Consider the following 24,531-nt stretch of genomic DNA (forward strand, 5'->3'; position numbering starts at 1 on the left):
CCTTTCCCCTTCATCCTCCCAGGTGATAGGCCAAAGACCTAAGAGCAGTCCTTGAATTTTCTCATACCTTACACTGTCTACCATGAGCAAATTCTGTTGGTTATACCTTCTAAATGTATCCAGAATCTGACTGCTTCTTTTTTTTTATTTTTTATTGAAGTATAGTTGATATACAATGTTAGTTTCAGGTGAACAGCAAAGTGATTCAGTTATACATATATATATATTTTTTCAGATTCTTTTCCCTTATAGATTATTACAAAATATTGAATATAGTTACCTGTGCTATACAGTAGGTCCTTGTTGGTTATCTATTTTGTATACAGTAGTGTGTATCTGCTAATCCCAAACTCCTAATTTATTCCTCTCCCTCTTTCCCCTTTGGTAGCCATAAGTTTGTTTTCTATTTCTGTGAGTCTGTTCTGTTTTATATATAAGTTCATTTATATAATTTTTTTTTAGATTCCACATACAAGTGATATCCTGTGATATTTGTCTTTGTCTGGCTTAGTTCACTTAGTATGATCATCTCTAGGTCCACCCATGTTGCTGCAAATGTCATTAATTCATTCTTCTTCATGGCTGAGTAATATTCCTAACTACTTATGAGCTAACCCCAGGCACCACCGTCCTTGGATTACTACATTCGCCTTTTGTTTTCCCTGCCTCTCCTACCCCAACCATATGTTGCTGAACACACGCAAAGCAGATGCTAAGATCCGTATAATGATGCACAAGGCCTTATATCAGGTGTCAGCAAACTACAGCCAGAGACCAAATCTGGTCAGCTGACTCTATTTGTAAATAAAGTTTTATTGGCACACAGACACACTCTTTTGTTACATACTATTTATGGCTGCTTTCACACTGCACACTGCAGACTTTGACCAGAGACCCTATGGCTGGCAGAGCCTAAAATATTGACGACCTGGCCCTTTACAGAAAAAAAGTTCACTACCATTGCCCTACAAGACCTGTCATCTGCTATCTCTCTTCCTTCACTTCTGCTCCAGTCTTCCTGGCCTTCTGGGTGTCCTTAGACTTGCTAGGCAAGCTTCTACCTTGGGGCACCCTCTCTGTTACACTCCCTGAGGTTGTTTCTTCTGATTACAACTCTCTTCTCTGGAACATCCACTGCCTTCCCTCCTTCAAGTCTGCTTAGATGGTACTTTCTCAGTGAGGCCTTTCCTTACCGCTCTTTCAAACTGTAATGCCCCTCCCTTCCCCCACCATGATGTTTCTGCTTGATTTCTCTTCAAAGCACCGTTGACAAAAAAATTAATCAGTCGATCTAAAAAAGAAATAGAAAACTTTATCCGAGCCAAATTGAGGATTATAACCCAGGAATAGCCTCTCAGAAAGCTCCGAGAACTGTTCTGCCTGTTAGAGGTCAAGGCACAGTTATATAAGTTTTTGAGACACAGGTCTGTACCTTAAATGACGTATTACTGACAATGTACACAATCCAGATCTATACAAAGTGAGTAGTGGTCATGGGTCATTGTGGCCCCTTACAAGATTAAGAAGGAAAGTTATCTCCTAAGGAGTTGTGACCCTTGATGAGATTAAAAAGGAATGTTATCTCCTAAGGAGGTCTGATTAATGCAGATGCAGAATACACAATATTAATGCAGAGGCCCAAACGGGCAAAGGAAACATTTATGTTTAAATTTTTCTCATCTTGCCATAAAATAGGAATTTTATTTAATCAGTACTTGCCTTTTAAACTCTCTACATAATTTACGTATATTTTGTTTTTTCTCTACCTTCCTCCATCAGAATGTATTCTCCATGAAGGCAGGATTTCCCCCCCATTCCTCATTCTGTTCACGTCCATATTTTCGGAGCCAAGGACATTACCTGGCACGAGGGAGGCACTCAATACATATTTGTCGATGAATTCCCTGTTCACGTCCATTTTCTCTTTGGTTTGCTCATTTATTTATGCATTCATTTGACACATATTTATGGAGTAATCACACAGTGCTGGCCGCTGCTGCAGGCGGTGGGAAAGGACTATAGACAGGTTTCCTGCGTTCAGGAAGCTTCCATCTGGGTCACGGTCAGGGGGTGCTGGAACCAGCTGGCATCAGCACTCAAGCGCTGACTGATAAACTTTCAGTAAATTTGCCGTTGTTAAACATAGCCCTTGTTTAATTTAATTTAATTTAATTTAATTTAATTTATTTTTGCAGTACGCGGGCCTCTCACTGCTGTGGCCTCTCCCATTGCGGAGCACAGGCTCCGGACGCACAGGCTCAGCGGCCATGGCTCATGGGCCCAGCCTCCGCGGTATGTGGGATCTTCCCGGACCGGGGCACGAACCCGTGTCCCCTGCATCGGCAGGCGGACTCTCAACCACTGCGCCACCAGGGAAGCCCCATAGCCCTTATTTTAAATTATGTAACCTGGCTATATTAAATTAAACTATATTAACCCAAAGAAAACAAACTATATTAAAACAAACTAAACTACATTTTAATGTAAGCAATATCCAAACTCACCACTCCCTAATTACCTGACTACATTTTATCATTCTTTTATTTTTATTTTTTAATTGAAGTATGGTTGATTTACAATTTTTCAGGTGTACAGCAAAGTGATTATATATATATATATATATATATATATATATAATATAAGTATGTATAAAGGTATATATACTTTTTCAGATTCTTTCCCATTATAGGTTATTTCAAGATATTTAATATAGTTCCCTCTGCTACACAGTAGGTCCTTGTTCTTGTACTATTTCTTTGCTCTTGAGGTTATGGGCATCTATTGCATCAGGCGGCGAACGGCATCTCCTCCGGGAACCCCAGCACGCGCTTGCTGGCCAAGTCGAGTCCACGCCTGTGTCTCCTCCCAGGAGGCCGGTTTCCTCGGACACCAAATGCTCCCCGACCAGCAACCTGCCCACCTTCCCGGCGGCCCGCCTCCCCCAGGCAGAGTCTTGGTTGACCTCCTCTGGGTAAGCCTCCCTGGACCCGGGATGCCTTTAAGGTGGGAGGGAGGGGCGATCGATCGCTCGAGCCTCCTCTGACTGAGCCTGTGGAGGTCGAGCCGCGGGGATCGGCTGGGAATGCCTGGCGCGAGGAGCAGGTTGGAAGCCTGGGGCGGCCGGGCTGGGGTCGCGGTCGCTGGGCGGGAGCGGGGAGAGCTGGTGGCTCGGGGCGGTGAGGCCGGGAGGGGGTGGGGGCGGGGACAGAAAGGGGGGCAAGGAGGGAGGAAGGGAGGGAGGGCAGCCGAACCGGCGGCGGAGGCCCAGGTGCGCATCCCAGGTGTGCGGTCACGGCCCCGCGGGGAGGGCGGGCGTGGCTGAGTCCGAGCCTTAGGTTCGGCGGCCAGAGCTGCGGTGGGCACGGCGGGGGCGGGGGGCGTCCAAGCATGTGGACAGATGCCCGAGACTTTGGGCGATTCTCTCTGCAGGCCTGTGAGGGCGGGATAGGCATTCTCTCTCCCGGAAAAAGTTAACGATTCAGTGCTTTTAAAAAAGGACCTGGCATAGTCAGGTGTTCCCTTTTTAAAACGGCTGATTTTCGATCTTAAAGAGAAGTCTTAGAACTTATCCCCATGTCATTTCTCGGCTAAGGGACACACTGAGGTCGCGTGGACAGCTGAGAGTAGGCCTTGGTCTTATGTTTCAAGCGCAGGGTTTTTCTCATCCCATGAGATACTGCCATTGGACGTTTTAGAGCTTACTTACCCCCTCTGTTGTGGAATTCATAAAAATGCTATTAATCCACATGCGTTTTATTTTGTAGGGAGAAGAAACTGACTAAATGAATAACATGAAGTCCAATAGAATCCCACTTTTTATTATTTCAATTCAGGAGAGTAAAAGTAAACCATTGCTATCTTTCCCTGGTGATTTCTTGTGTTTTACTACTTGAAACACCCAGCTTTTCTAATACTCATGATGTCTGTAGGGAAATCCTCAAAAAAAAGACCTCGTAGAAGTTTATCAAGCAGCAAAACTAAAAAAAATGAATCTAACTCTATTACTGCGTTTTTTAACAACGTACCGCCTGTTAAACTTGCCTGCCCCATTTGTAGTAAAATGGTGCCAAGATACGACCTAAACCGTCACCTTGATGAAATGTGTGCTAACAACGGCAACATCACTCCAGCTGACCCTGGGCAAGTTGGCTTAAGTTCAAATGTGTCTACAGTAGATTTGACCAATATTGCCTTAGAAGATGTAATGCCAGAGAAGTCGTCACCATCAAAGATCAATTTAACCCCTGGCCAAAGTGATTCAGCAAAAATGGGCATAGAACAGCAGACCAGCCCCTATTTTAAGAGTAATAATGACGCAGTGTGCAGAAATCAAGATGGGCTGAGACATCATAACGTGAAAGTCATCCCTCTGGGAAGCCTGTCATCTAAATTGTCCAGAAGATACATAAAGGCTAAAAGATCAATAGATAAGAATGAGAGATTCGCCAATCAGAGTCCGCAGAGTTCCTCGTCCACAGGGGTTAGGAGCCTCGCTGATCAGTGTTCAGAGATGGAAGGCCAGGATCAGCTTTTGGAGAATAGTTCTCAGAAGGAAAACATGTTTGCCTGTAATTCTCTGGAGGACACAAGCACTCCCGAACATATTGTGGGAGGCTCTAAAATAATGGAAGCTGAAGGCGAAACGGCTGCCCAGGAATGTGGGAGATCAACTCTCACCCCCACCTTCTCAGATAATGCTCCCGTGTTACTTTCACCAGATTTAACTCTTGGGCATAAATTAAAGTCTGCTTCAGAGGACCATCTTGCAAAGCAGGAGAGTATCAAAGGAACAGATGATAAAGGTGTTGAAAACTGTGAAGCAGGTGGTTGTGAAGAGGTAAAAATGACTTTTGTTTCACAAGCTCCAACCCAGTCATCACATTGGGAGGCCAAATCTCATAATTCTACACATGATGCTTCTATATGGAGTGACAGCCAAGCACTTCCTCCAGAAGGTGACAGTGGCTTAAAGAATGAAATCACTGACCGAATTCCTTTGGAGCAGGAGTCAAGCTGTGATGTTTCCCATGTAACAAGTCCAGCACCACCGGACCATCCTTACTACCTTCGGAGCTTCCTCGTGGTGCTGAAAGCTGTGTTTGAGAATGAAGAAGACAGGATGCTCTTTGATGAACACGAGAAGGGCGTTATAACTAAATTTCATCAATTATCAGGTATCTTGAACCTGTTTGCTTTCGAGGCTTTGTTTCCCCTTTGCTGCCCTGATTTGGTCTGAGATGTGATGGGCAGAAATCTCATGACCACAAGCAGTCAGTGTGGTTTTGGGAGTCCCCCTGGGAGTACTCATGGGAATCACAGCCAATGAGAGTTCATCTAGAGAAAGATACGCCTGTAAAAGAGACAAGATTTTGGGGCCTGGTGATGTCTGCTTCTGCAGTATCATCCTTACAAGCTGTACTTTGGTTGTATTGGAAGCAGTTGTTTGTCCTATTTCTGTATATTTGATGGTTGTAAAACAACCTTTCCCAGATTAGAAAAAAAAAATACAGTGTGATTTAGGAAAGTGTACTTTGCATTTCGGGCATGTAATCAAGCTGACTGTTAGGTTTTGTTGTTTTTCCAGGCCATTTCCTCAAAAATGAAAATAAAATACAGGAAAAAACAAACCAAGATATACTCAGGCATATTTTTTTCCTCCAACAATATTTTAGTTGCCTGGACTCTGCCTTTGAAAGTCAGGGTGTGCAGGAAGTGGAAACTTTCAAGCTAAATTGGTACATTAAAAACTTTTTTGGTCTTTGTTTTTTTTTTTCTTTTTATATTTTGTAAATTAGTACGTTTAAAAACATGCCTCAGTTCCTTGGCAGCCGGCGGTGGCTCTGAGCCAATAGCGCAGGTTTGGAGCAAGAGCCCCCCCCTTGATGGCTGCTCATCCAAAGGGCCTTGATGGCTCTGTGCAACTGAGTCCCTCCCGAGTAGGAAAGCTTACTTGGGGGCCAAGCTGACCTCTAGTAATAGTAGCAGGTCTGAGTCCCAGTAGAGTAAAAAAAAGAAATCTTGAGTGTTACCAATAATGGTTAAGAGAAAGGCTTCGGTTTTACATTCACACAAGGAAACTATGGCTCTGCTTGTGTTACTTTTTAACACGTGGGCCATACTTCTCTGCACAGCTCTATTTTTTTTTAACATTAAAAATTTTTTTTCCTTTTTTATAAATTTATTTTTGGTTGCATTGGGTCTTCGTTGCTTTGCGTGGGCTTTCTCTAGTTGCGGCGAGCGGAGATTACTCTTCATTGCGGTGCGCAGGCTTCTCATTGCGGTGGCTTCTCTTGTTGCGGAGCACGGGCTCCAGGCGCGCGGGCTTCAGCAGTTGTGGCTTGCGGGCTCAGCAGTTGTGGCGCACGAGCTTAGTTGCTCCGCGGCATGTGGGATCCTCCCGGACCAGGGCTCAAACCCATGTCCCCTGCGTTAGCAGGTGGATCCTTAACCACTGTGCCACCAGGGAGGCCCTTTGCACAGTTTTATAAAGTGTCCACACAGCTTCCATCTCTACTTGCACTGGCCTCCCCCGACGTGGGTGTGAATGACCCCCACTGACTGTCATATCCGGGGTGGTCACAGATCTTTGGTTGGGTGCTGCTTGCATTCATGTGGGCATTTGTTTGAATAGCTGGTGGCCCGTGGCTTCAGTATGACTGAGAAGTAGGAGCAGTTTCCTAGTGTAAGTTCTGCAGATTCTTGTGGCTTGCTCTCCACAGAGAATCATCTACAGTGTCTCTGTTGTAAAAATAACTACTGCAAGTCGATTTTGCCTCTTTAAAGAAAAAAGGGAAATAAATGTTGAAGATGTAACAAATACAGTCACACCATTTTATTTTATTTTTAAAAATTTTCAGCTGCGCCATGCAGCATACAGGATCTTAGTTCCCCGACCAGGGATTGAACCCATGCCCCCTGCAATGGAAGTGTGGAGTCTTAACCACTGGACCGCCAGGGAAGTCCCCATACCATTTTACAGTTAGAAATTTAAAGATAATTTGGGTAATAGGAAAACTTGAGACCAGATTAATTAAATAGCTTGGTGGAGATCACTGCCTTAGAGATGGCCACCCCACCAAAGCTAGACTTTTTTTGGAAAATTCTTTTCAGATGATTTTCAGCCAAAAATAGAATAATGCATATTAAACCGAAAGGAGAGAACAAAATAATGGGAACTCTGGGGAGTTTCTCTTGAGGGAGTAGAAATGTTCGCTAGAAAGTGGGGAACCCGGGTCTTACGTTTTTAAATGGCCAATAATCATTACCAACTTTGGAACTTTTTTTATGGTTTATACACTAATTATTGAATACCTCATCGAGTTTAATCTTTTCACCAACTTTGGGAAGATGGTGTTACTGCCCACCCCCCCCCTTCCTTTTTATAATAGAAGAGAAAAGGGAGTCTCAGTTCCAAAGACTTGCACAACTCGGGGGGCAGGGCTGGCTTTGCGTCCTCATGCTTCTCCTGTCCTGCGGTGACAGGCATACAGGCCAAGGAGACATCCCCACGGGACTCTGTATTTGAAATAAGTTACGTCTTCCTAAGGAAGAAAATGATTTTCTTGGAAGATCCGTTGAGCCAGCCTCTGTGTATTTCTAACAGCCTGTTTTACTCACCTCAGTTTACAAAAGTAAATTATAGTATATGTTTAAGAGAAGAAATAGAAGGTTTTTCACTATTTTTCTTAACTTTGTTGCAGCTAACGGTCAGAAGTTATATGTCAGACTTTTTCAACGTAAATTCGGCTGGATTAAGATGAACAAACTGGAATATGAAGAGATCTCCGCTGACTTAACCCCGGTAGTTAGGGAGTTGACGCATGCAGGCTTCCTGCAAACGGGTACGGTTTGTCCAGGGGAACCAAAGTGAAAATCCGACGCAGGGAATCCAGTTTCTGCAAAATGAGGGTGATGTTAGTTTGGTGTCATCTCCTGATTGGTGCCTGATAAATAGTAATTGTGTATGTCTTTTTTTTTTTTTTTTTTTTTTAATTTTTTTTTTTCTTTATTTATTTATGGCTGTGCTGGGTCTTCGTTTCTGTGCGAGGGCTTTCTCCAGTTGCGGCAAGCGGGGGCCACTCTTCATCGCGGTGCGCGGGCCCCTCACTATCGCAGCCTCTCCTGCTGCGGAGCACAGGCTCCAGACGCGCAGGCTCAGCAATTGTGGCCCACGGGCCCAGCCGCTCCGCGGCATGTGGGATCCTCCCAGACCAGGGCTCAAACCCGTGTCCCCTGCATTGGCAGGCAGACTCTCAACCACTGCGCCACCAGGGAAGCCCTGTGTATGTCTTTTTAAATTGAGTTTTGAATCTTCTGAGGACAACAAATTATTCATGTGTTTTTAAAGCCATCCTCAGCCTGAGTTAAGACTCCTAAGATAACAAAAGATTGCCTGCTGCTGCGTTCTGATGGTCCCAGGCTTAGTCCCGTAAAGTCACCTAGGGATAGGTGGGTGGCTGGGTCCACAGGGTAAACTCATCCCTCCTGGCTCTCCTTGCAGCAAGAGCTTGACTCACCTTACCCAGTTTTCTCATCTTTATGATGGAACAAAGCTGGTTTGTTTGAAGCTAGTATCGCCTCTAAAACCTTAATTTGCCCCCCATGCACATACAGACAGCTCTTATAATTTGTAGGTTGATTGTCTCAGGAATTGTTTCACTGATTTAAGCCCATGTGAATATGTGGTAACCTTGGTTGTCTCATCAGTAGCTTTCATTAGGTACCTACATGTGTTGAGTACAATATTGTACTGGAAACGTGGGTATAAGGAGCATGAAAGATGTGAGTCCTGGGTTCAAGTTGTTCACAGTTTAGACTGAAATAGGGGAATCAAGCCAAAGCCAGACGGTTTCTGTGCAGCAGAGTTTGTAGTGCAGAGCAGTAAGTAAGTGCAGTTAGGGTGACGTGGTGGGCCTGGCTGGGGGGTGTGGGAGCCTTGGGGGAGAGGCCTGGAGGCTCCGTGGACGTGAGGGCTTGTGAGGGATCAGGCAGCGGGACCCCGGGTTCCCTCACATCAGGCCATCAGGGACACTGGAGAGCTTGTGTCCCCACCTGACCCGGAAGATTAGGTGCAGGTTCCAGAAATCTACAGGTGTAACAGGCAAGCCAGGTGAGCCTTGACTTACCTTTATTTATTTTTTAATAAATTTATTTATTTATTTACTTTTGGCTGCATTGGGTCTCCGTTGCTGCATGTGGGCTTTCTCTAGTTGCGGCGAGCGGGGTCTACTCTTCGTTGGCTTGTGGGCTCTGGAGCGCAGACTCAGTAGTTGTGGCTCGTGGGCTTAGTTGCTCCACGGCATGTGGGATCTTCCCGGACCAGGGCTCGAACCCGTGTTCCCTGCATGGGCAGGTGGATTCTTTTTTTTGTGATATGCGGGCCTCTCACTGTTGTGGCCTCTCCCGTTGCGGAGCACAGGCTCCGGACGCGCAGGCCCAGCGGCCATGGCTCACGGGCCCAGCCACTCCGCGGCACGTGGGATCCTCCCAGACCGGGGCACGAACCCGTGTCCCTTGCATCGGCAGGCGGACTCTCAACCACTGCACCACCAGGGAAGCCCTGCAGGTGGATTCTTAACCACTGCGCCACCAGGGAAGCCCTGAGCCTTGACTTACCTTTAACTGACAGTTAAGCAACAAAAGCAGAACCCCAGTGGCCTAACGCTGCCCTCAGTCCCGCCCAGGTCCCACCGGGTCTGCACAGCCCCGTGGGGTGTAGCCCTGGCCATCCCCTCACTCTGCTCCCTGGTGGCTCTGGCTGAGTGCACCCCTCTTTCAGAGCCTGTGCCTGCTCCCTCTTGGCTCACCCCCTCATGTCATCCAGCTCTGCTCCGTGTCACCTTGTCAGGGACTTGCATGACCACCTAGTGTCAGATACGGCCACCTCCCACCAGTCCAGTTTGCCTTGCCCAGCTTTGCTTTTCTTTCTTCTTTTTTCCTAGTTCACTCTTCCTCCTTTTATTTATTTATTTAAAAAAATTTTATTGAAGTATAGTTGATTTACAGTGTTGTGTTAATTTCTGCTGTACAGCAAAGTGATTGTTATACATATATGTATTCTTTTTATATTCTTCTCCTTATGGTTTATCACAGGATATGGAATATAGTTCCCTGTGCTATATAGTAGGACCTTGTTATTTATCCATTATATATATAATAGTTTGCATCTGCTAATCCCAGACTCCCAATCCATCCCTCCCACCCCCCTCCGCCTTGGCAACCACAAATCTGTTCTCTATGTCTGTGATTCTGTTTCTGTTTCATAGATATGTTCATTTGTGTCATATTTTAGATTCCACATATAAGTGATAGATGGTAATCGTCTTTCTCTTTCTGACTTACTTCGCTTAATATGATCATCTCTAGGTCCGTCCATGTTGCTGCCAGCTTTGTTTTTCTTTGTAACAGTTGTCACCCCTGACATATTTATTATGCTAGGAGATAAGCTCCCTTTGGGCACAGATGCAGTTTGTTCACTGTATGCCCTGGGCAGGTGCTACCTGGCAGGCAGTGTACACCCAGTGAGGACTTGCTGACTGGAGGAAGATGGCCCTGCCCTAAGCTGTGGATGCTGTGAAGGCAGAGACCAGCCAGCTCTGATTCAGCTGCATCCCGGGGGTCAAGCTTGCTGTCTGCGTCCCCTAATAGTGTAATGTACACATGTGTGCTGAGCAAGTGACCCCATGAAAGTCTTCTCAGCCCCAGGCCTGTGTGGAGAGAGGACAGCTGATGAACAGTTGACTCTGACCTGCTCTGGAGAGGCCCAGCCGTAGGTTTTGTTGTGAGCGATATACCAGTGGCTATCCATGTGGGTCTTTATTTTATTCAGATTTTCTTTTACTTCTTAGTGAGAAGATCTGTTGTTTTATAACCTTTGTGAAATATCTGTTTTCCATAATTTTTAACAATCAGTTTGGCAAACTAAAATTTCTACAGTAGCATTTCTACAGTGAACCATTTTATTTGCATGTGAGTTTTCTTCTTAAAGTAAATAAAGCTAGAAAACAGTAAGCTTATTTAAAACTACTTAAAAATTTTTTTTTTAAAATATTTCAGAATCTGAGTTGCAAGAACTGTCTGAGGTGCTTGAGCTCCTTTCTGCTCCGGAACTGAAAGCCCTGGCAAAGACCTTCCACTTGGCGAATCCCAATGGGCAGAAGCAGCAGCTGGTGGATGCGTTTCTCAAATTGGCCAAACAGCCTTCAGTCTGTACTTGGCGCAAGAATCAGCCTGGCATTGGTGCAGTGATTTTGAAAAGGTTTTGTGGCTATTGTTATAGTAAAAACATTTGAAATGTTGATAGCACATATTTAATTTATTTTTATTAATTTATTTTTAGGCTGCTTTGGGTCTTCGTTGCTGCGCATGGGCTTTCTTTAGTTGTGGAGAGTGGGGACTGCACTTTGTTGTGGTGCGTGGGCTCTAGGTGCACGGGCTTCAGTAGTTGTGGCATGAGGGCTCAGCAGTTGTGGCTCATGGGCTCTGGAGTGCAGGCTCAGTAGTTACGGCGCACGGGCTTAGCTGCTCCACGGCATGTGGGATCTTCCTGGACCAGGGCTTGAACCCATGTCCCCTGCATTGGCAGGTGGATTCTTAACCACCGCGCCACCAGGAAAGTCCCAATAGCACATATTAACTCTTATGATAGGTGGTACGTGTTTTCAGATTGTAATTGTTTTTTCAATTGCAGTTAGGTTGAGAAGGCAGTGAACCATTATAAAGACTGGATTCTTTCTTGGTTTATTATTCCTAATTCTTAAGATACCACACTGATTTCTAGGACCAAGAAAAATAAGGAGGCAAGAGATTAGAGGCACTAGGCCCTTGGCAATTCTAATATTTTGTTATTCAAGAAAAATGCAGTTTTAACTACTATTCTTAAAGGAGTTTGGAATGTCGGTCCACTGGACCTCCTTGGGACTCTGCATGGAGATGGAGGAGGAGGGTGTTTTCTGGCAGTCTCTGTAGGTGAATGGTCCTCAAGTAAATGGTGGTGTGATGGGAATCCCACCCCTGTGTCCTCTTGGCTCTGGTGGCGGCACTGATCTCTGCACACCCCAGGGGTGCAATTCTGCTTTTGGCTTAATAGCTTTTGGGCTGGTAGGAAAGTGTGAGGTCCTCCACTAGACCAGTGGCTCTCAACTGGGGGCGACTGTGCCCTCCAGGGGACACCTGGCTGCGTCTGGAGGCGTTTTCATTGTCATGACTAAGGTGGGTAGTGGGTGCTACTGGCATTTAGTGAACGGAGGCCAGGGATGCAGCTGAGCATCCTCTAATTCACAGCCTGGGCATCCCACCCCCAGGAAAGAGTTACACGGCCTGGATGTCAATAGCGAAACCCTGCCGTGTGTGGTGTTGCAGTTGTTGGAGCCGGAGAGCCCTGGACTTAACATGCCGCCTTAGCAAGAGCCTTTGGTAGTGACGTTTTACATAAATACCTATTATTTCATCTCAAGTGTCACTGGAGTCAAGATTTGAGAATTGCTAATGTCAAATAGATAACACTTTTATGAGTTTTCCTGGTATTTCACATGTTCAGTTTTCCTGGTATTTCACATGTTCAACCCTATCCTGCTCTTTTATTGAGGCAAACAGTGCGTGAAATCGTTTGCAGATACAGTTTCATCTAATCCTCACCGTGTTCCTAGGTGGGGCTCTGAGCCCCAGAGAAGTTAAGAAATGCTTTAAGTTATGCAGTTGGAGGTGGGAGATTTGCTTCAGGCTTAGAATAATGCATGCTGTTTAGCTTGAAATAATTTGTGAAATCTGACATCCAAATGCTTAAAAGCCAGAAAGTGATTTCCACATCGTGTATTTTTCAGAGCTAAAGACTGGGCGGGACAGTCTCTGAGAGTGTGTAGAGACCCCCGGGCAGTGTTCTCCCGGGTCCTGCTGCTGTTTTCACTGACACACGAGGTGGAAGAGGAGGAGGCGGCCTGTGGTGGGCAGGGCCAGCTTTCTACCGTGCTGCTGGTCAACCTTGGCCGCATGGAGTTTCCTAGGTATACCGTCAGTCGGAAAACCCAGATCTTCCAGGATAGAGAGGATCTCATCAGGTAAGGGCATGTTTGCTCTCTATGAAATCTGTGTATTTTAAAATTTATGTAGAAGGCTTTGTTATTATTTTTTGCCATCCACAACAGAAACATGAGTTCATAGCCAAAATGGGTTTTTTAAAAATTTATTTATTTTTTAATTTTTGGCTGTGTTGGGTCTTTGTTGCTGTGCGTGGGCTTTCTCTAGTTGCGGCGAGCGGGGGCTACTGTTCGTTGTGGTGCGCAGGCTTCTCACTGCGGTGGCTTCTCTTGTTGCAGAGCACAGGCTCTAGGCACACGGGCTTCAGTAATTGTGGCTCACGGGCTCTAGAGCGCAGGCTCAGTAGTTGTGGTGCACGGGCTTCGTTGCTCTGCGGCATGTGGGAATCTTCCTGGACCAGGGCTCGAACCTGTGTCCCCTGCATTGGCAGGCAGATTCTTAAGCACTGTGCCACCAGGGAAGTCCTCACTTTTGATTCTTGATTTAAGGTTTATGACTCAAATTTAGCAGAAATTGATTCTGATATTTGATTTTAGGAAAGTTGTTTAAGTGTTGTCTAGTATGTGCTTTAAAAAATAAACTATTGAAATTATTATATCAAAACAGGGTCAGTATAAACTGATTTTAGCCCATTTTGCCATAGTTATCAGGAAGTTCAATATCCTATTTGTGTTCAGTTAGAATAACTTTTTTAGTCAAATCTTCTACTAAGAATATTTCTTCTGACTGTGTTTTCTTTTGTCTCACGTCCTTTTACGTCTTTGTTTTTAGTGACTTGGTGCTATTCTCTTTGGTGAGAACTCTGAAGCCAGGTTCCAGTCTCTCTAAGGAACCATGAATCTACTCTGTGCCTCAGTTTCCTCATCTGCAAAATGGGGAGATAATAGTACATTCCCACAGATCTGTGCTGATATGTGTAGCGTGCTTAGAGCCTGGCCTGTGGGGATTGCTCAGTGCGTCTTAGTGATATAATTGTCATCATTACCGCGTATCTAAGGGAGGTTGCTTTTCAGTTCTACGGTTGACAAAACCATGGTTGACAAGTTCAAAAGTGGGGAGGCTAGGGAGAAAAAATAAACCATCACGTCTTTTTTTTAGAAAGTAGTTATCCTATAAATGTTAAAAATAAGTCAAAATTCTTTTGTTATGCAGAGGACTATAGCACGTAAATGAAATCTGGTTGAAGTGACTTCAGGAAGGGTGATTATACAACACCAGTAGTGTGACACCTGGCCTGAGGAACCTTTCCCACCACCTTGGTACTTGAAATAATTGATCGTTTCTTTTCTTTTCTCATTTATTCAGTGCCCATGTGTTGAGTGTTGAGTACCTATTACGTGCCAGGTGGTGGAGTTGCAGTGTGAACAGATAGGGTCTTTGCTGCCATGGGGTTATGTTTTACTGGGGAAGACGGGAAAGAAAACAGAATAATACGATAACTGCGGAGCAGGCTGGAGAAGTCCTGTGTAGATAGTGTGAGGCAGAGAGTGTCCCCGAAAGGTTGGGATTGAGGCTTGAGAATGAGGAGGAGCCGGTCCTGCAGGGGTCTGGGTGCCCGCGTCCAGGCTCCGTGGGCAGGAGAGAGCTTGCTGACCTCTGGCCGGAACCTCAGGGGCCGTGTGAAGGGGAGGTTGGGCAGGACCGCAGGTCAGGGGACGCTGGGCCTCAGAGCCCTGGTGAGCCGACTGGGTCATATCTGCTGGATGGAGAGCTGGGGAAGGGGTTTAGGCAGGCGAGGGATCTGGTGCACGTTTTACAAAAGCGTCCCGTGGAGTGGCAGCTGGGGGGTGGCAGGAGACTAAATGAGCCTTGGTGGTCCGGATGGAGGTCTTGGCTGGGCTGGCAGTGGCGGGCATTGTAGAGAAGTGAACGTGCGAGATGTTTTGGGGCAGAAAAGACGAGACTTGATTCTGATTACATTGTGATTGTGATAGTGATTAGATTTGTGGGGAGGAAAGGAGTGAGTCAGGGATGACTTTGGAGTTTTGGCGTGGGTGGTGGTGCCATCAGATGAGATGGGGGACTTGGAGGGAGGGCTGGGATGCCGGGTGGGGATGCCCCCAGCCCCATGACTGAAGCTGCCCCGTGTGGTACTGGGCGTGCCGTCAGGAGCCCAGGAAGGAGCTCGGCCTGGAGAGGAATTGGAGTCACCAGCACGCGGCCGGGGATGAGGGCCCCGAGGGAGAAGAGGAGGAAGGAGCTTGGCAGCCAGCGCCGAGGGGTTGGGCAGCACGGAGGAGCTGCCGGGAGGGCGGCAGGGAACCAGGGGTGTGTGTGGTGGGCAGACCCGGAGAAGAAGGTGTGTCAAGATGGGGCTCGATTGAACGCCAGAGGAAGGGCAGTGAGGTCGAGTGGGATGGCCCGTGGGGGTGGGCGGTGGACGGCAAGAGCCACACGCAGGGAGGGGAAGGTCGGTTCCAATGGGTTTCGGAGAAGCAGCCCCTGCTGTGGCAGCCTGCGATGGCAGGGCGGTCTAGTTCCCTGGTGTCTTAAGGGTGGGAGATACTCGGGTGTGTGTGTGTGTGTTTGTGCACGTGCACGTGCAGATAAACCCATAGAAAGGGAGAGGCAGACGGTGGAGGAGGAGGAGGGGACCCCCTGGCCCCCGGAGCACCTGCGGGCGGACCGGGGTGTGGGCAGGGCTGAAGCTGCCGTGGTGGAGGCTGGGGACCCCTCGAGCAGGGCTGGGCCAAGGTGTGTGGAGCACGTGCCGAAACCAGCCGGCCTGGCTCTGCGATCGTCTTCAGCATGATTCGGGGAGTTGGTGCAGGCCCAGAGGAGTGAGCGGCCAGGGCACCCCGACCAGGGTGGGGCTGTGGCCGGTGTGTGTTCTTCCCCGGGTGGGGAGCCGCATGCCCGGGCGTGGTCCGTGGGCCTGCAGGGTGGGAGGTGCTATGGCTGGGACAGGGGCCGTGCTGGAGGTGGGGCCTTGGTGAAGGTGGGGAGTTGCTGTCAGCAGTGAACGAGCTGGAAGGATTGGGGACGGGGACCAGTGGAGGAGATGCTCGAAGTCAGCATCTTGAGGGTGACTTGGTCCATCGGGGACAGAAGGTCTCAGTGGCCACGGGCACGTGGGTGGCTGAGAAGAGGTTGGAGAATCGTGTTATCGGGGAGGAAGGAGGTGGAGAATTCTGAAGTCGTGGCCATCGTGGCGGGAGACCCAGGGAGACCAAGGCAGAGGGGACGGGGACAGGGGTGGGGGGCGCTGGCAGGTGCCCGCAAGGAGGAGGCGTGGGCTTCGGAGGTGGGGGCTTTCAAGGAGGGAAGGAGGATTTGGAGGCGGAGGTGGGAGGCAGGAGGATGCTTCCATCCGTCTGGGCCCTGAGTGAGGAGAGCCGTCCCTGCTTGAGGGGGGCTGCGGGGAAGCCGTGCTCTCAGCCAGGTGTAGGGAGGGCAGGAGACAGAGGTCGGGGTGCAGAAGGGATGCTGTTCTCAGCAGCGCGGGGGTAGGGGGGAGGTTTGGGAGACGAGCGGGAGGGCTGGTGACCGTGCAGGTGGCGATGGCGGCACCGTGGGGCTGGCGCTGGGCTTGATGGGCTAGTGAAGAGGGGGCTTGGTTCAGGTGGGCGGGAGGGCACTCCTGCTGGGTGGGCCAACCTCCAGGCACCCTCTCCCTGTTTCTCTTTCCTTATCGACCTTAGAATTGTCCAGTTGCACATTATAAGAGAGTTAGATAGAAGAGTTCATGAGCAAATTTTTATATTTAGAGGCCATTTCTTTTACTCTTTTTTTAAAAAAAATTATTCAAGTATAGTTGATTTACAATGTTAATTTTTGCTGTACAGCAAAGTGATTCAGTTCTACATGTATCTTTTACTCTTATGTGATAGTATTTGCACATATTGCTCGTGCATGCTTTTTCTTTTAAGTGTGAGTCAACACAATGACTGTGCCATCGAAGTGTTAGAGAACTGATTGGGCGAATGTCTCAGGTGCACTGAGAAGCTGTCTTTCTTCACTTAAGTGTGTTCATAACACTTCAGCATTGCCGTCTCCCAAAGACTGTCCCTGAAGTTATTTTTGAAAATCCCAAATAGTTCTCTTAGTTCGGGCAGCATCCCTCTGGCTACCTCTGGCTCAATGATTAAATTACCAAATCTATGCTTGTGTGTAATTCTGAAGTCAGTTACCTGTTTACAAGGTTGCCAGATTGCTGAATGAATGAATGAATGGATGAGCATCAAAAGTCAGAAAGGAAGCACGGATCAGTATTACATGCATATAATGGGATGTGTTATGTAATAGTGCGGTGTGAATGTTTTCATCTTTCTGGCTGGGTAGCCTGTCTGAGTTGTTCTAGGCCACTCCCGTGGGGTAATACGTCAGATTATTACTGAGGTAAAATGTAACGCTCGTATTTTCAAAAGCAGAGTTAGATGTGGTGGGCAGGATGTGGAATTTTGTGTGTCAGTGCTCGTTCACCCCTGAAGCTTGGATGGCCTGGTCCCCCCCACCCTGCAGGTACGCAGCAGCCGCGCACATGCTGAATGACATCTCCACTGCGATGGCCAGCGGGGCCTGGGAGGAAGCCAGGGAGCTCGCTCGGTGTGCAAAGCAGGATTGGGACGGACTGAAAGACCACCCGTCCCTGAGGTGAAGTGGTTCTCGGGTCCCTGTCAAAGTTTACTGACTAGCCGAGTTGTTCGAACTGCTTAAGGTCTTTCTTTTCATGAAGAGCACACTCCTTTCGTTCTGTGGTGAAACCAACATGTGCAGTTGAATTTCCTCCTTGCTTTGCATGGAGTCAAAGTGCTGGGTGAATAGGAGGGCATGTCTGGAGGTTTGGATTGAACTTAAACACTTGGTCCCTTTGTGGCAGGCAGTAGCTTGCCGCCCTTGGGTGGGCTGGCCTCTCTGGGGGTTGGTTAGCTGAATTTAACCATGGGGGAAGCCCAGCCGCAGGACAGAAGCTGTGGGAACTGTGCCAGGTGTCTTCTTTCTGCAGGAAATTCCAGCAGCTGTAAAATTCTGAAAAAGAAAATGAACATTTACTTCGAAAGTTCAAGTACACAGCACGTGATCCTTCATTTTGTTTGGTTTAATAAATGTTAAACATATTCCATATGGTTAAGAGATTTTTTCCTTTCTTTGTTACATAGTGATGAGGAAAATTAGTATTATTAAATATCTTTTTCAAAAAAACATTTGGAACTGAAGTCTGTGCAGAAATAATATGGACTTAAAAACCATAGCCAGGAAAATGGCGTTTACTGTTAAGAAAAAATAACTGAATATTTTGTCCATATTTTGTTTGGGAGTAACTCAGACAACATTGAGCCATTAAAGGCCTTTCTAGAAAGGAGATGACCAATCGACTTCTTACCCAGTGATGTGCTCGTACATTGGAGGATTTTCTTAAGATAATTCAGGAAAATGGTTAACATTTCTCAGACCAAACAGAAGAAAAATGTTTAAAACAAGTTAATAGGTGATCTTCTTTGTTTAAAAAAAAGAAAAGACCTCGTGGCCAGGAAGTTGGGTTCCTGTCGGACAGAGGTTGGTAGCCTCTTCCGTGGAGGGCCATCTGGGCAGTGGTCAGGCTCTGCCAGCCACATGCTCACTGGCCTCTGCTGTCCTGCTTGTGAACGCCCCCCCACCCCAGCGAGTGGGCGGGGCTGTCCCAATGCAGGTGTGTTTGCAGACATCGAAATGTGAGTTTCATGTAATTATCACAGGCCACAGACTATTTTTCTCCTTTTGACTTATTTTAACCATTTAGAAACGTGGAAATCACGCTGGGTTTGTATAAAATCAGGTGGGGGCCCTGTGTCTGGCCCGAGGGCAGGCGTTTGCTGACCTCCAGCTCTCATTTCACGCCGCTGTCTGGGGGACCTTGGAAGGGTGGCTGTGAGAGCGTAGATTTGTGGTGTAGAAAACTGCACGTGACAGGCAGTGTTCCGAATATATCTTCTTAAAAGGTAGGAATTCAGTCTGCTTTGTCACTTCTTGTGATTGTCTTACAGTACATAAACTAAAGCACTAAACTGCTGGTGTATATCTTTGTTCTAGATACCACGAGAAATTACCACTCTTTCTCCGGTGTTTTACCGTTGGTTGGGTTTATACAAGGATTTTGTCCCGAACCGTTGAAATACTGCAGAGACTTCACATGTACAAGGTGAGTGCACAAGCCCCCGCCCCCGGCTCTTACTGAGGGGGGCCTGCCTGGCTCTTGACTTCTTCCAAGTACTTGGTCAGCACATGGCGATGCGACGAGGGCCTGCTTCCTGTGGGCACCTGCCATCTCCTGGTCAGTAGGAAGACGGCCAAGGGCGACCTGCTGTTCCGCCAGCTGTGAGCTGATGCCTGTGTGCCAGGATGGCCAGGTGATGGTCAGAGCCCCGCGGGGAGCTGCTGATGGTCTCTGCAGCCGGAGCGTAGCCGCCGTCAGAACCCCCTGTGTGACAGGGAGGGTCTCTCCAAACCCCTGAGGCAGAAACCTCACCTCTGCTTGTGTTTCCCTGGTAGTAGTAGTGGATGGTCTGGAAATAATTTATAATCACAAATGAGAAGTTCGGTCGTATCCCTCCTCGTATTAAACATTGTGAGATTGCTGGAGTTAGCTTCTGTTGTATTGACACTTGTGTAATTGAAACATGGTGTTTTACAAAGAGAATGTGCTAGGGCTGGGCCAGTGGGTCCCCCAAGAGGAGTCTGTGGACCTGCCCCAGAGGCTCTGTGGGGTTGGCTTTGGGGAATCTGCGAGTGTGTCTATGGGGTTTGTGCCTTTTTCTCAGGAGATGCGTTAGATCCTTCAAAGAGATCCGGGAACCACCAAAGATGAACATGAAGCGTGACCAGTAAACCTAGACCAGAAAGTCCCCCTGTTGAGGTGGGGTGTTTGGGTGAAGACCCCCTCATTCCTGTCCTGCCCCCTGCCCGTCACAACCTCGGCCCTGTGACCGGCTGGGTTCCCAGAAGCACATGGGCCTGCAGCCCAGCCACTGCTCCTGCCCAGAGTCTGACCACATCCGGCCCACGCTGCCGACCTGGTTTGCAGAGAGTGCCGAGCTGCACAAGGTGGTGGGGGGCCTGCTGAGAAGCAGGGGGCGCCTCCGGAGCTCAGGCCACTCCCGAGAGACGTCCCAGGGCCCCTCTTAGCAATCTGGGTCCTGAGCCTTACTTTAGAATGGAGAGGGATGCTGTATAGATATACTTTGACAATTTTCCTGACTACTCAGTATAATGGCAGACTCTTGGTGTGTAGGTGTCTAATGCGCGTCCCTTGTTGTTGCCACAGGAAGCCGTCAAGGAACTTGAAAACCTTTTGTCCCAGAAAGTGTACTGTCCTGACAGCAGAGGCCGGTGGTGGGACCGGCTGGCTCTCAACTTGCACCAGCACCTGAAGCGCCTGGAGCCGGTACTCAGCCGCGGGAGCCGCCCAGCCTTTGTTCAGTTTGGCATACATTTAAAAATATAGCAAACTGTTAATACCTTAAAAATCTAAATGTAATTAGAATGTTGATTTCTTTTTTTTTTAACTTTTATTTTATATTGGACTATGGTTGATTTAGAACATTGGTTTCTTTTTTTTAATTAATTAATTAATTTTTAAATTTTGGGCTGTGTTGGGTCTTCGTTGCTATGCGTGGGCTTTCTCTAGTTACGGTGAGCGGGGGCTACTCTTCCTTGCGGTGCGTGGGCTTCTCATTGCAGTGGCTTCTCTTGTTGCAGAGCACAGGCTCTAGGCGCGCGGGCTCAGTAGCTGTGGCTCGTGAGCTCTAGAGCGCAGGCTCAGTAGTTGTGGCGCACGGGCTTAGTTGCTCCACGGCCTGAGGGATCTTCCCAGACCAGGGCTCGAACCTGTGTCCCCTGCATTGGCAGGTGGATTCTTTTTTTTTTTAGATGAGAGTGAGTTTATTGAGAACGAAGAGCAGAGCTAGTGAGAGGCGCTGCAAATGCAGCCGGCCAACGTCCTGATAGACCAGGGAGAACCGACCGGCAGGCGGATTCTTAACCACTGTGCCACCAGGGAAGCCCCTGGTTTCTTTTTTTTTTAATTTTTATTTTATATTGGACTATGGTTGATTTAGAACAGTGATTTCTTAAACATCCTTCTTTGTCCGTGTTCTTCCAACCCCAGAAGAAGTAGCAGGGGTGCGAACATGGGGGCAACAGTGGGGTTGGTTGGTGTGTTGGTAGCGGGATCGTGTCAGGATTCAGGGATGAGGTTCTAGGGGTGGAGGGAGCTGGAGGGTTAGATGTGTCCGCCTTCACACAGTTTTGGAAATGGTGGTTTTGGAAATGGTGGTTGTGTTCACTCGTTGCCCGGGGCCTCCTGGGAGAAAGATGGATGGAAGGCGTTCCTCCCACTGTGAGACATGGTGTCTGACTCAGCAGGGCGGGCGCCTTGCCTTCCAGTCACTGCCTTCTCTGCGGCGGGGACCTTGTGAGTCCGGGGACACCGTTGGGTGCCAGCTGCTGCAGCCAGCAGGGCGGGGCCTCCCGAGGCGGCGACAGTGGCCCTCTGTGTGGCCACCTGCGGTCCCCTGTCCCTGCCAACCTTGTGTTTGCATTGAGCAGAGGGCACTACGGCTCTGGGAGCTTTAGTTTTTCCAGGGGCAGGTCAAGTGAATCAGGATGATGGAGGGCTGGAAAATTTGAACACGGGGGTGGACGATGACATACTATTTTTACTGCCTTAACCTGAAAAGGTGCCTTGTTACCTCAAGTGCTTCCAGCCGGGAGAGCTGTTTCCTCTCCCCGAGGCGGGTGTGGTGCCCCCGCCTGGCGCTGATTCGGGCTGACAGGGCAGGAGAGGCCTCTGGTGGCCCCTCACCCAGCGTGGACAGAGGGTGTTTGCGCGCTGCCTGTCTCTTTCATTGAAATAAAGGTTCCAAAGAGTGGATAGACTTTCCCCTTGCTCAGATCTGCTGATAGGAGCGTTCACTCCTACTCCGAGGTTATCTTTGAGACAGATGGAAAACCCTGGTTCCTGTTCGCCTTTTCCCAAGAATCTTCCCGGCCACGCTCATAACCCCTGTTATTTTGTCACCGTTCCTTCCCTTCTCTACTTCAGTCTCCAGGGAGGGCACCTGCCAGCCCAGCAGAGGCTCATGCCTGCAGGTGCCCAGCAGCTGGCCAGGCTGAGCCCGAGGCCGCCCCTCCCTGCGGCCAGCCCGGCTCCCACGGGGCTGCAGAGCTGGCGGCAGGGCCTCATTCTCTGCTTGATTCCTCTGGACCACCCCACTCTGATGGCCTGATGATCTTCACTGATTTTCAGGGCTTTTTAAAAACTTTTTATTCTTTTATTGTAGTAAATATATATAACAAAGAAAACTTGCAGTTTAACCATTTCTAGGTATATGGTTCAGTGGTGTTAATTATACAGCTGATCCTTGAACAACTCGGGGATTGGGGCGCCGATCCCCCCTGCCCCCGCACAGTCAGGAATCCATGGATAACTTTGTAGTTGGCCCTCCATTTCTGAGGTCCTGTGTCTGCACATCCAACCAACGGTGGACCGTGCAGTGCTGTAGTCTTTATTGGAAGAAATCTGTGCATATGTGGACCCGAGCAGTTCAAAACCGTGTTGTTCAAACATCATCACTGTCTGTTCCCAAAATTTTTCATCTGCCAAACAGAAACTCTGCTCCTGTGAAACAGTTACTCCTGTTCCCTCCTGCCCCGGTTCCTGGTTACCTCTAATCTGCTTCTGTCTCTAGGAATCAATCTGCCTGTTCTGGGTATTTCCATGAAATACCCAGAAGTGGAATCATGGAATCTTTGTCCTTTTGTGCCTGGCTTATTTCAGTCAGCATAACGTCCTCAAGGCTCATCCATGTTGTAGCAGGTGTCAGAATGTCCTTCCCTTTCAAGGCTGAATAATACTCCATTGTGTATACTCCATTGTGTAAATGGACCACGTTGTGTTGATCCATCCATCTGTAGATGGACACTTGGGTTGTTCCCAGTTTTTGGCTGTTGTGAATAGCACTACTGTGTACAAATATCTGTTTGAAACTCTGCTTTCAGTTGTGGTGGGTGTGTACCTGGACGTGAGGTTGCTGGGTCACGTGGTAATTCCGTGTATGACTTTGTGAGGAACTGCCCAGCTGTTTTTCACAGTATTTGGATCATTTTTCCATTGTTGCCAGCGAAGCACGAGGGCTCCAATTTCTCCCACATCCCCGCCGACACTTTTTATTGTCCATTTTTCTGAGTACAGTCATCCTAGTGGGTGTGAAGTGGTATCCCATGTAGTTTTCAGTATTTTTGTTTATTTGTCCAGCCCTGAATAACCTTAGAAAATGCGTAACTCCTTCAAACCTAAGATTCTTCTCCCTATAAATGAGTCTCCCTGGGACTGGGAGGTGGTCAGACGGCCGGGCTTCTGCCCTAGAGGCGCCTGCTCTGCATTCCGAGCCCCTGGGTGGTGCCCCGAGCGCGCCCCGGACCAGGTCCCTCTCCCCAGCCTCCTCTGTCTCCCGAGGGTGTGGCAGCTGAGATCTGCTGTGTCCACACGTGTGACCAGGACATAGTGTCGGGGGCATGGCTGCTTGTGCCCCAGACATTTGCATCAGGGTCTGTGCTTCTTCTGTGCTCGGCATGGGACCTAAGGGAATGTCCTTGTCTCTGGAAGGGCTGCTTTGCCCACCACTAATTAGCAAAATGAATGATTAATTAACAGTGGGGTTTCCCGTCACATGAAACGAGGGGATGCTGCACGGGGACTTCAGGACCCTGACAGGCACTGTGCTCTTTTCTAGGCCATCAAGTGCATCACAGCAGGGCTGGCGGATCCGGACGTGCGGACAGGCCACCGCCTCTCGCTGTATCAGAGGGCCGTGCGCCTGCGGGCCTCTCCCAGCTGCCAGAAGTACGCGCACCTCTTCCGTCAGCTCCCAGAAGTCACTGTGGACGACGTCAAACATGTAAGTAAATATTCTTGGGGCGCTTGGGATGAATTTTTGTTTTTATTCCTGAACACAGCCTTAGAGAGGTTTTTGGCGTGTGTTCCTTGTCGACTCCAAAGACCCTCTGGCTTGCTGTGGGCAGCGACCTGGCCTCGCCACCGTCCTCACCTGGGCATTGGGAGGCTGGGCCGGCAGGGGCTGTGACTCTGTAAACTCGTGAGTCAGCAGCTCACAGCCTTTCCAGGTCCCCCTGCCCAGTCAGGGCCCCAGAGAGCAGGGGTCCGGGTGGTGACCTGCGTCCTCATGGGCGCCAAGGTGCGGGTCACATGGCCTGGCACTGTGCTGAGGATGGGTGGCCTTTCGGGGGCGGAGGACAGTGTGTCCTTGGGGTAGCAGATCCAGGTGTGCAGGGCTGGAGCAGGAGGAAAGCTAATGACGGTCCTCCCCTCGCCCCCCACCCCCCCCGCAGGTGACCGTCACGGGCCGGCTCTGCCCGCAGCCTGGGCTAGGCAAGTCTGTCTTCGTGCTGGAGGCCGGGGGGACCGCCCCTGCCACCATCCTGTGCTCCGTGGAGGAGCTGGCGCTGGCCCATTACAGACGCTGTGGCTTCGACCAGGGTAACGCCAGGGCTGTGTGGCCA

General features: G+C 48.7%; 1 protein-coding gene across 4 annotated transcripts in view; it reads left to right on the forward strand.

Moving 5' to 3' along the window:
* The first annotated feature begins 2,800 nt into the window (after positions 1 to 2,800).
* The window catches only part of FAN1 (FANCD2 and FANCI associated nuclease 1), a 29,897-nt gene continuing 8,166 nt past the window's right edge, over positions 2,801 to 24,531 (forward strand). For 2 of the 4 annotated variants that reach the window (XM_081227021.1, XM_081227024.1), the window contains exons 1-10: positions 3,028 to 3,102; positions 3,765 to 5,174; positions 7,701 to 7,841; positions 11,056 to 11,257; positions 12,822 to 13,055; positions 17,497 to 17,628; positions 19,045 to 19,153; positions 20,276 to 20,395; positions 23,745 to 23,909; positions 24,361 to 24,508. In XM_081227021.1, the coding sequence (XP_081083147.1) occupies positions 3,917 to 5,174; positions 7,701 to 7,841; positions 11,056 to 11,257; positions 12,822 to 13,055; positions 17,497 to 17,628; positions 19,045 to 19,153; positions 20,276 to 20,395; positions 23,745 to 23,909; positions 24,361 to 24,508 (2,509 nt within the window). In that variant the 5' untranslated portion in view covers positions 3,028 to 3,102; positions 3,765 to 3,916. Of the gene's footprint in view, positions 2,972 to 3,027; positions 3,103 to 3,764; positions 5,175 to 7,700; positions 7,842 to 11,055; positions 11,258 to 12,821; positions 13,056 to 17,496; positions 17,629 to 19,044; positions 19,154 to 20,275; positions 20,396 to 23,744; positions 23,910 to 24,360; positions 24,509 to 24,531 lie in introns of those variants that run through there. The other 2 variants (XM_081227022.1, XM_081227023.1) reach the window with 2 other exon arrangements.

Source organism: Mesoplodon bidens, assembly GCF_964165515.1.
Source record: "Mesoplodon bidens genome assembly, chromosome: 3".
Lineage (NCBI taxonomy): Eukaryota > Metazoa > Chordata > Mammalia > Artiodactyla > Ziphiidae > Mesoplodon > Mesoplodon bidens.